General features: G+C 40.8%; 1 protein-coding gene across 1 annotated transcript; it reads left to right on the top strand.

Annotated features, from left to right (window-relative positions):
• Nucleotides 1-168: 168 nt before the first annotated feature.
• On the top strand, nucleotides 169-10,780 carry hcn5 (hyperpolarization activated cyclic nucleotide-gated potassium channel 5). The gene is made up of 10 exons (XM_069713373.1): nucleotides 169-657; nucleotides 1,883-2,069; nucleotides 2,718-2,822; nucleotides 3,063-3,200; nucleotides 6,188-6,349; nucleotides 6,512-6,605; nucleotides 6,740-6,867; nucleotides 8,210-8,356; nucleotides 8,936-9,173; nucleotides 10,009-10,780. Exons 1-10 carry the CDS (start codon nucleotides 473-475, stop codon nucleotides 10,179-10,181), a joined length of 1,557 nt encoding a protein of 518 aa, XP_069569474.1. The 5' UTR covers nucleotides 169-472; the 3' UTR covers nucleotides 10,182-10,780.

Raw genomic sequence — 10,780 nt, 5'->3', positions numbered from 1 at the left:
TGTGAGCTGGACCTTGCCCTCTTGACATGGCTTGATTCATGCGGGGATGAGACACAGATACTGAATAGTTGATGAGCTGGGAGAAAAAGAAAAGAAGTGCAGGGTGGGGTGGGGGCAGAAATAGCGAGAGGCAGGCGGGGAGGCAGGGAGGGAGGGAGGGAAGGATCGAGCAGAAAGGCGACTATCCACTCGTCTCGCTCCACACAGCTTCAATAAGCCCTGAGGTTGGGAGCCTTGATGGAAAATTACCTTGTGACCGAGAGGGGAGGTCAGGACTGGTAGAGCCCGACTCCACTCGTCCCAGGAAGAAAAAGAAGAAGAAGAAGAAGAAGAAGCAGCAGCAGCAGCAGCAGCAGCAGCAGGAGGAGCAGCAGCAACAGCAGCAACAGCAGCAGCAACAGCAGCAGCAGCAGCAGCAGCAGGGAGAGGATGATCTGTGCGTTCGGCTGATCAGAGGGGACTGAGCTTGGTCATGGAGAAACTAAAAGGTCCCACCACGGGATGCACTAAAGCCACCTGTGGATGGAGAGCCATGCTTCTCCCACAGCTCAACAGACAGTCCCTGTACGTGTACGGCAGCGAGATAGCCGTAGAGAAGGAGTGCATCCGGCAGCTGGAGAGCGGAGTCTTTGTCATTCACCCCTTCAGCCTCATGAGGTACTTCATATATCTGATAGATTCAGGCCAGTCCTGTCACAGCTCTTCCTCTTTTTCGGTCTGACTCTTTATTTCTGTAAATTGTTGTAGTCTTCATTGCTCTCTCACAGTCAATAAAGTGTTAACTTGTGCTTACTAAAGCTGAAACATGCCAATAAGAGATTTATCTATTATGAGAAAAAATAATGAGTCTGTTTTTTGATTCGTTGTTCAAGTTGTTTATGTAACAAACATTTTCTAGCTGCAGATTTCTCTACAGAAAATATAAGATTTTTAGGTTGCCGAGTGTAGCTCAGTTGAAAACAAAGAATTATTGTCACCTTGTGTGTTATATAATCAGAAAATTTAGTCGGTAATGAAAAAAATATCAGTTGAAGCCCTACTCTATATTACTTATATGTTGCATTGCTATTTCACATGTTTACATGCTATCATATTGTAATCTTGTTTGTCTAGACTGTAAATCTGCTGAGTGTCTTTTCTGTTCAAACATCAATTTCATGTGACGCAGACGTTTCCTGAGGAGTTCTTTATCATTTGAATCGAGGGAATATAAAGATGTGCGTTATCTACACTGATTATTAGTGCTAAACATTAGGTTTTACATTTGCTTAACAACAGCTGATTATAATTCTGATTTGTGTTTCATTTCTGGAAGCATGTTAGAAAACAGAAAAAGAGAAATTGTGTAATTAGTATAAAATAGAAAAAAAAAAACAAGTCACCTAAAAGAACAATTTACGGTTGATAAACAGTGCAGGAGAATTATAAAGTATTTTTAGTCTTGAAACTCTTGTTTTGTGAAGGGATTATTAAAATACTAGAGGATTAGGGGGAGATAAAAACAGCCGGATCAAATAACTTCTTTGAGGGGCATCTTTTCACAGCGCTCTGGTTTTGAATGATCTACGCAGTATTGTTATTATTAGACTGTAAGGTGATCAGATGGAGTGAAGACAGAGAGGGAATGAAACAATCGGGATCAGAGAGCAGAGGAATTTGAGCCTGGCAATCGGACCCCGGCTGAGAAGATGTGCAGTTACAGTATCAGAGTATTTAGTGTGCACAAATCAGCTTGCCTTACGGGCTGCTGCATGGCTGTCTTAATGAGCTCTTCTGGCAAACGAACTGACACTTTCCACTACGAACCCTCATGGAAAACGACATCTGACGCTTACTCGAAGTCACACGTGTGTGTGTTTTTTTTGTAATCATTTTCCTGTAGGAGTTACTACATCATGTGCATGATGGCAATCACATTTCTGAACCTGATCGGCATTCCCATGGAGATAGCGTTTCTAGACGGACACAGCGGGCTGGCATGGGAAGGTTTTAACGTGTTTTCAGACACGCTCTTTTTAATAGACGTGGCTCTGAATTTCCGAATGGGCATCATAGCAGAAGACGCAGAGGTGAGAGTGGCTGTACTCTATTTTCAGACACAATCTGGTGGACTATAATCCCTGCACAGACAAACGCATACAACCCATCTCTGCCCCATCTGTAATCTACTCAACACACGAAGGGCTAGATTAACAGTCTGCACACTCCGCTTCTGGACACAGGCAAAATTGGCACCTGCTGTTTGATTTTATAACAGGGATTATGATGTTTTGGATATAGAAGAAGCATGCCATTTCCAATTAAGTATAATGCAGACTTCGACCCTGTTTGTTTTCATCGGCTCATGTTTTGTGACTTCTATCTTGCCAATCACAAATGCCCCATCTGTGGTGTTTTCCTGTCCCTGGTGTTTACTCTCCACCACACAGGCATCTGGTTTCGCCAGATTTATTCTCAGTCTCATTCTCAGCCGATTCCTGCCCGCTTTAAATATGCATGCACGTGTTTCAGCAACATTTCAGCGACGCTGACAAACGAATGCGGAGCTTCTTTGAGCGGCCCGCTAATCTCATCTGACATCACTGTCTCCCTTAATTTTGGCCCAACTCCAAAAATATTGGTTCGGTTCAAACGTTAAATAATACATCTGATCGTGGCACGTGCTGCACAGCGTCTCCGTCCATCTGCTCAATCTGCTGTTCTCTTCTCTTCTGCAGGAAGCTATTCTGGATATCAAGCGGATCCGAGTCAGTTACCTGAGGACATGGTTCATACCGGATGTTATAGCAGCTTTCCCAATAGGATACATCCTGCTGTTTGCGGTAATAATGAACAGACTGTAGAAGCAGCAAAAGGCAACAGAGTTCTGCTGGATATGTCAGTTCAGGAAACAATGATGACCCGAATTTTACTTAGTGTGCCTGTGATTTATAATTAAAAGCTTCTGTAGCACTTAGAGCAGCAAGACAACTTCACACACATTAACTCAGGAGGAAGAGGTTATAAAATGAACACAAAAGATGGAAAAATTAACGAGATATTTTTAATTCACAATCAAACAGGACTTGCAGTACCAAAATGAGGACAACCCTTCCAAGACCAACAAGATGATGAGGATACTGATGTTTGTGCGGATCCTCAGCCTCATCCGGCTGGCTCGAGTGTCCCGACTGGTCAGGTTCTTCAACGAAGTGGAGAAAGTAAGTTCAAACTCCAGACAATCCTTAAAGCTCACCTCAGAAATTCAAATCAGCCAAATTTTCCTCCCTGCTGGTGCTTCACCACCTGGCTCCAATGACAAATCTGACTTCAAACGCTTTCCAATGTCATTTGTAAAACACGAGCTGACACGTAGCTCTGATGAACTCAGTCCGCCTTTTTCTAATCCGACAGTATGCAACACATTGGGCATCAAACAACAAATACCTAGGGCCATATTCATAAACATTTTACAATCCTCTTAGAGAGCAATCAATTACCTTCAGAGTGATTCAAGATTCTTCTTAGTGCAACTCTGCGCAACAAAAGGACAGAAAGCCTGATCTCCGTGAGGAGGTGCGGTGTAAACTCGTTACGAGGTTTGAAGCCTTCCCTTAGAGGACAATTGATTGATCCAAAACAATCCACTAAGTGTTATGGAGCAATGAAAATGGGAAGTGAAATGAGCCACGTCCTAATATGTCGGTTGCGTTAGTCATTGCTGCTGCACTGTTGCGTTTTCAACTTGGCTGATATATCCGTGCTGCCATCACTTTCACTCCTGGTTGTATTGTGTCGAGATGTAAGAATTTCTAATGAGATCGACCACAAACATCATCTCTGCACGATATAATTTGTAGCATTTCATAACTGTGCCTTCATTGAGCGTTAGAAGAATATTTCTCTGAACCTCGCTGTACTTCTTGCATTTTGTTTCACCGATGAAGAAATTCTTCAGCCTCTTAAAAGTCCTCCTCTCTGCTCCGAACAGTTTTTCACTTCAGGAGCTCTCTTCAGCGCTACGATGCTTTGTGAATAGCTCTTATCTTTACAAGGATCTACTCTCAACTTTAAGGGCAAATTCTTAGAAAACATCACAATTCAAAGAATCTTTGTGAATACGGCCCCTGAAGAACAGCATAGAGATAAGAAAAAACCTGAAGTCCACAGTAAGCTCATTATAAATACAATCTACAGTATCTTGGCTGTGACCTTGATTTTGCATGATGTATGTTCTCTGGACTCTGTGTGTAACTCCAGGCCATTAATAGACTACTGGTGACTGAAATAAATGCTTTCTACTGAATGTTACGGTGAAGTGCTACTTGCTCAGGATTCCTGCGAGCCCCGAGTGACCAGGACACTGTTACACTTTCTTTTAGTAGTTGTTTGCTTTTGCTGAGAGTGAACTGAAATAAGGGTTGTGCTCGGGGAGCAGATCTAGTTAGAATGACGAGGGTGAGAGTGCAACACTTCTCTTGGTCATGCTTTTGAGCGCACTCCAATTCATATCAGGTTTGTGGAGAATTTTCTGCTTTCTGAATTTAAAAAAAAAAGTTTGATAAATCACTATTAGAATTTAGTTTCTAATCCATTTAAATTGATGGACTTGACTCTGCAGTCCTATTTAGCCTTCTTGTTTTTGTCTATATTTCTTGCATTTCCAGATGCAGAGTTGGGAAATGCTGACTGGGCTAATCTTGCTCTGGTGTCCTCTGTGTCCTCGTTGATAAGGCTGCATTAGTTGCACTGGAAGTTTTGTATTATTGTACATCACTGTAGTTTTGGAGGTGTTGATGTTGAGACTTTGCAAATTTGTCAAGCTTCTCTGTCTCCTTTTTTACCCTGTGTTAGTCATTCGGGATAAAAATGTTTGTTTCGTTTCATTTAATTTGCTCTTAAATCAGGTAAAATCAGTGACATTGTTCTTAACGCATATTTGTGGTCCATTGTTCCTGTTTATGATAACAACATTGTATTACTATGTACTCATAAAGATATTGTTGAGATCTAGAAACACGGAGAAATCGCTAAACATAAGTCAAATGAAGCAGCAACAGAAGCAGAAGAATAATCAAACAAACTTTGGAGGAGAAAAAAGACAAATGGTAAAATGATTACCCCATCTGTCCATTGTAAATATCCATCAGTCCACCGATCAATGTCCCACTCTGACTTTGACAAGCTGTACTTACTGTAGATGTGTTCTTGCTGCTTTACTCTGCTAGTTGACATGTTTACCATAAATTAAAATGCTCTCACTTTCAATTTTAGCCACAAATGAAGTGGTTTAGATAATCTGGCTAAACTGCTGGCTCCCTTACCGCCTGTCTGATCGTCTGACTGCTCATGTTTCTTGCCCCATCTGACCTTGATGCATCACATTTCAATGACGTACAATGATTAGCCTGACTCCGCCAGACAATCGCTCACAGCTCCAGTTTTCTGCTGTGATTACAGTCTGAACACGCTATTCGCATTAACGTTCGCTCAGTCGCTGAAGGGTAAACCGTTCAGCGACCGGTGTCGCTGGTGAAGCGCAATGACTTTGAAGCTGAGGGTCATTTTTCTAAATGTAGTTGCAGCTGTGGTAGCGTTTAGGTGCGTAACCATTGGGTAAAGTTGCTGCAATGGTTTCAGAATAATCCAAAAGTCTGTGCACAGAAGGATGCAGCGACTGCAATCGATTTCCTGTGGAGCATATCCAGACCCATATAGTTTTAATAATGCAGTTTATTTGGGGCCTGTAACACCAGACTAACCAATGATGGTCAAAATTATGAAAATAAGACCTCTTGTACTAAACAGGAGTGATAAAAATGGTTTTAACTCTTTCTACTTTTTTTTTCTACAGCAAATCAAAGTCGAGAAAGGGACGTCAGGTTTGCGGAAAGAAATTAATAAATATATTTTTTCAGGGTCTGCACATCTTTAATCACCATGGCTGTTCAACACAAACTCTATTCATAAAGACTGGTAACAAAAACAAAACAAAAACACAAATTGCTGTAACTTAACCAGTAAGAAAATATATTAACTAGACATTTTAATGTTATTGATGAACCAGTCAGGGAGTAAGCATGTTGTTAATATACAGTATAAGTTTGGTACTGCTGACCCGGTTCAACCACAGGTTGCTGCTGTGATCTTGAACACGTCTCGGTTTAAGGATTTTCTTACCAAGTATCATGTCATCTTTTCCTGACAGGTGTCAAATGCAAACCTGGAGGTGGTCCGCCTGTTCTTCCGCATCCTGTCTCTCTTCATGATGATTTTCCTGCTTTGTCACTGGAACGGTTGCATCCAGTACTTTGTCCCCATGCTGGAGGAGTTTCCCACTGACTGCTGGGTCCGCAAAGAAAACCTGATGGTAAAACTCATATTAGAAGAGTGTGTGAATGCTGAAGGATGGCCTTTTTTTTTTTTTTTTTTTACTTTGTTCCCTCTTTCTCTTAGAATGCAGAAAATTCATTGTAAACTGTTTCACAATGGATAACACAGAACAAGTTCAAGTTCAAACCCTTTTTTCCAGAATGCCACGGTGATTGTGAAATACTCCTGGGGAGTTTTCCGAGCTCTTTCTCAGATGATTGCTCTCTCTTATGGCTCCATGGACGCTCCAACAAGTGAGAAATAATTGGTTTTGGTTTTTTTTATCTTCCAATGTTTAAAAAAATTAAAAAGAAGAGGCCCAGGTATATCACATTCTTTCTGAGATATGAACATTTCCCACTAAACCCGTCGTTGTTTTGTTCCCCAGATTATGTTGAAATGTGGATCGTCATGGTCAGCATGGTGTCCGGCTGTCTGATGTACACCGTCCTCGTGGCTAACGCCACAACCATGATCGCCAACGTCGACCCAGCCGCCAAGGAGTACAAGAGCAAGGTCCTCATGGGTGACACTTACTATCCTATAACAGCGAATTCAGCTCAGTCGTAAACAATTGATTTCACCCAGTAACACAAAAACAAGTAGAGCACATCAACCTCTTCTGTCTGTAGGTTATTCATTTGATGTTATTTTTAAGTTTATTAAAGCGCACATCAATCAACACATTTTAAAAACATTGTTCACATTAGATTATATAAATTTATAGAAAATAAACAAAAAGAGCCATTTTGAAATACTGAAATTATAAATTAAGAAACTATCTTTAAACTACTACAACAGTTCAATAAGTTTGGAGTAGGCCACTTAAAAATAGAAAGATCAGGGTGAACCAATGGCAGGGCGGTTAGGGTGTATTACACATCAAATATGTGGTAAAATGCCCCGAGGAGCCGAGTCCCCCTTGTTCAAGTGCTGGCCAGCTGGACCAAGCAGCAACCAACAGTGACATCACCCACTAATTTGTGAATGGTCGTAATAAAGCCTTGAGTTTGGATTTTGGCGGGCGCCATCTTGCTGGAGTGGTTTGGAGCCGGAAATGGCGAGTTGGGGGGGGAGCGAGCGGTGGATCTGACTCCATCTGATTGGAAACCTGCCGATACTACGTCCCGCCCACCGGTAGCTGTAACCTGACTGCACCACAGGCTTGTCAATCAAACAGACATGCCCCCAAAAACACAGGGTTTTTTTTAAGCTTATTTTCTAATTAAATTTTCTGATGGATTGCCAGAAAACTAATAAGAAGGAGCGAGTTTAGCTAATAACACCAAAATAACGTGGAAAATATGTGTATTTCATGAGAGAAGTTGAATGGGAGTCTTCGGAGCCGGAGGCTTTTTGCAGCCAACCTCTAATGGCCCTCGGCAGTATTGCAGCTTGAGGCACTTTCACATCGGCTTAATTTTTCAGAGCCAGAAGCTACGTCCACTTTTATATACAGTTGATGGGTGGGACCTTTGCAGCATGTCCTTCCTCTGCTCGCTGTCTCTCCCCACATTTCCTATATGTCTCGACCGCACCATCTGAATAAAGGCCGAATATAACTAAACCAATAATAGAAAAATATTGATTTATTCCTTTGAGTCCATACCGTAGATGTCACTTCTTGTCATATATCCTTCATTTATTATTAATCTACTCATTAAATCTGAGTTTTTGGACATACGCTTGAGGTCAAATCATTAATCCTGATTTTAAGTGCCAGCTCTAAAGTGAAAATATGCGATGATGAAACATGATTAAAAATGCAGCCCGGGTGGATCTCAGTACTTAGAAGTGTGTGTCATGAATTAAGTGAAGGCATGTGAATCAGGTCTGAAAATACTGTGACTCCTAACAGATGAGCCGTTTGGAGCACTACATGGCCTTCATGAAGCTCCCTCCGGAGCTGCAGCTTCGCATCAGCAACTACTACCAGGCCCGCTACGGAGGGAAGTGGTTTGATGAGAAGGACGTCATAAAAACAGTGTCCTCCGCTCTCAAAGAGGTACAGTAGGAAATAGACGCTAATCCTGGACTGCTTATATCTGATTTGTGTCAGTGCATTTCACATTGATAATGACTGCTGTGATGATTTAGCGTAACAGTCCAAAAGATATTCTATTAACTTTAACAAATTCTGCTCTACTGACAGAATGGTTCAAAATATACTAAGTCAGTCATGACTAATGATTGTACAAAGAATAATTTTGTCTTAGACACATTTTTTTCAGGTGCAGAACAAAATAGTGTTTCTTCAGTTCAGGATGAATTTAATTAAGAAGGTTTGTGATTCTGTGGAGCTTCAGTGAAGTCAAGTTTGAATAAAACTGATTTTAGATACAATAATGACGTGCAGTTTACTAACACAACAGACACACCGATTCAATGTTACCTGGTACCGTTGACTCATTTTGTATCTTGTTCACCTTCATATTAAAATATATGTAAATTAGCGTTTTCATTTCATTTTTTATGTCTGACCAGAGTCTGCTCGGTTCTCATCTAGTTCCTGCTGTTGTTTTTTTTAATCCGGGTCCTCGTTCATTATAATTGTGCTTCAAAATCATTTCTATTGATTTTACAGCAAATCCTGATGGTGATGTGCAGCCGGCTTCTGAGAAAAGTGCCAATGTTTCAGAACAGAGATGAAAACTTTATCAACTCCATCCTCCACAAACTGGAGTACGAGGTTTTCCTGGAGGGGGACGCCATCGTCCGGCAGAATGTCCCCGGAGACCGCATGTTCTTCATCGACCACGGCCAGGTCCTCATGGAGGCCGACTCCTACGAGAGGGAGCTGTGTGATGGAGACTTTTTTGGAGGTGGGTTGGATTCACTCTGGTTAATAACATTGTGGGAAATATCAATTTAACAGTACATGTATTATTAAAGTGTCAGTTCACCTAAATTACAAAGACCATATTTCTTCTCTTGCTTCTAAAGATTTCTGACCATGCAAAAAGTTTTAATCAATCTTTTGACTCTGCCTCCCCCAAAATACAATAAATGAATAGAATTTCATGTGGTGCTAAAAGCAATAAATAAAAAATACAATTTCTTCCAGATTAAATTTCTTATAGTGCTCACAGTTTTCACTTACCATAAAAAACTATTTTTTGGTAGAACTTCAATTCAATTCAATAAACTTGCAGAAGCATGTAGAGCAAAACTATGAGCCCCAATACAGAGAAATTGTAAAAAAATATGTGGAGATAAAAGAGAAAGTTGTTCCAGTCCAACTTGTTCAGAAGCCCTGTAAAAACCTGAAATCATTTCTTTTGTTGAACCTGAAGTTGCATATTGAAGGGATTGGACTTCATTGTGTGCCACTACAAACATCACACAAACACACATATTATACACATCCACAAGCTTTTCTTTATTTGCACATGTTCCATTTAGAAGACCATTAAATTAAAGTGAGTAAATCTATTTCTTCCAATTCGCGAGATTTATTTAATTCTCCAGCTTTAAGTGGAAGCAGGTCTTAATCTCTTTGGCAGCAAATTTCGGCAGAGTTTAGTGGTAAGCAAGCTTCCCCGAGCGAATCAGTGGATTCAGGTTATTTAGTTTAGGATTAATTGTCAGAACTCATCCCCGTCATTTGGGTTGACTCACTCATTAACCACGGTCTTGTGGTTCCTTCTGTTTGTACAGAGACATGTGTGCTGACCAAAGGCAAACATCTGGCGACAGTGAAGGCACTGACCGACTGCCAGTGCTTCTCTCTGTCTTGGGACGACTTTCACAAGACGCTGGAGGGCTTCCCAAATGTCAAGAAGGACTTAGATAAAATGTTGGAGCTCAACTCTGATGGTGGACTTGTGTAAGACCAAAAAAAGTACTCTGACTTTTTACTGTTCGAAAAGGACAGAAGCTATGCATTTCCGCTGCATTGTGGATATTTGACGGACTGAGACGTCCTCGCGTGGAGTTGGACACATATTCTCTGATGATATGGACAGTTTTAGAGCATATTTTCAGTCTAGGAATTATTCTGTCTTCTTATCCATCAGTAATCAGCAATAAAAATATAGACCTCAAAAGTAAATACTATCAAACTTTTGATCTCTTGAAGTTGCAATTTAGTATGGAAGTCAATGCATATAGTGACTAAGAAAGAATAGGCAAACCTTCCAGGGGAGTTCTGGTTTTACACTCCAAGTAGGGCAAGAAACACAGGCAGTGAAAGGGTTTAAATACACCTCCATGTTAGAGAAACTTATTTAAACAATGATATGCAGTCAAATATTACCCGTCTGTTAAAACATCCATCCCAGTGGAGACCAACCTCTGATTCAACTTAGTTTTACAGTTATTAGTGTTCCTGTGCAAAAAAAAGATTTATTTCCTGCATTTCAGGTGAACTCAGCTTCAGTTTTACCTCCAAACAGTCGTTTAGATAATCTGATTAAACAGTTTATCTGAG

This window comes from Brachyistius frenatus, unplaced genomic scaffold (genome assembly GCF_029030835.1).
Source record: "Brachyistius frenatus isolate BFR_SWC_R1_liver_20210118 unplaced genomic scaffold, ASM2903083v1 Contig_118, whole genome shotgun sequence".
NCBI lineage: Eukaryota > Metazoa > Chordata > Actinopteri > Embiotocidae > Brachyistius > Brachyistius frenatus.
The sequence above is the reverse complement of the archived record's forward strand: the minus strand, read 5'-3'. Positions and strand labels throughout refer to the sequence as shown.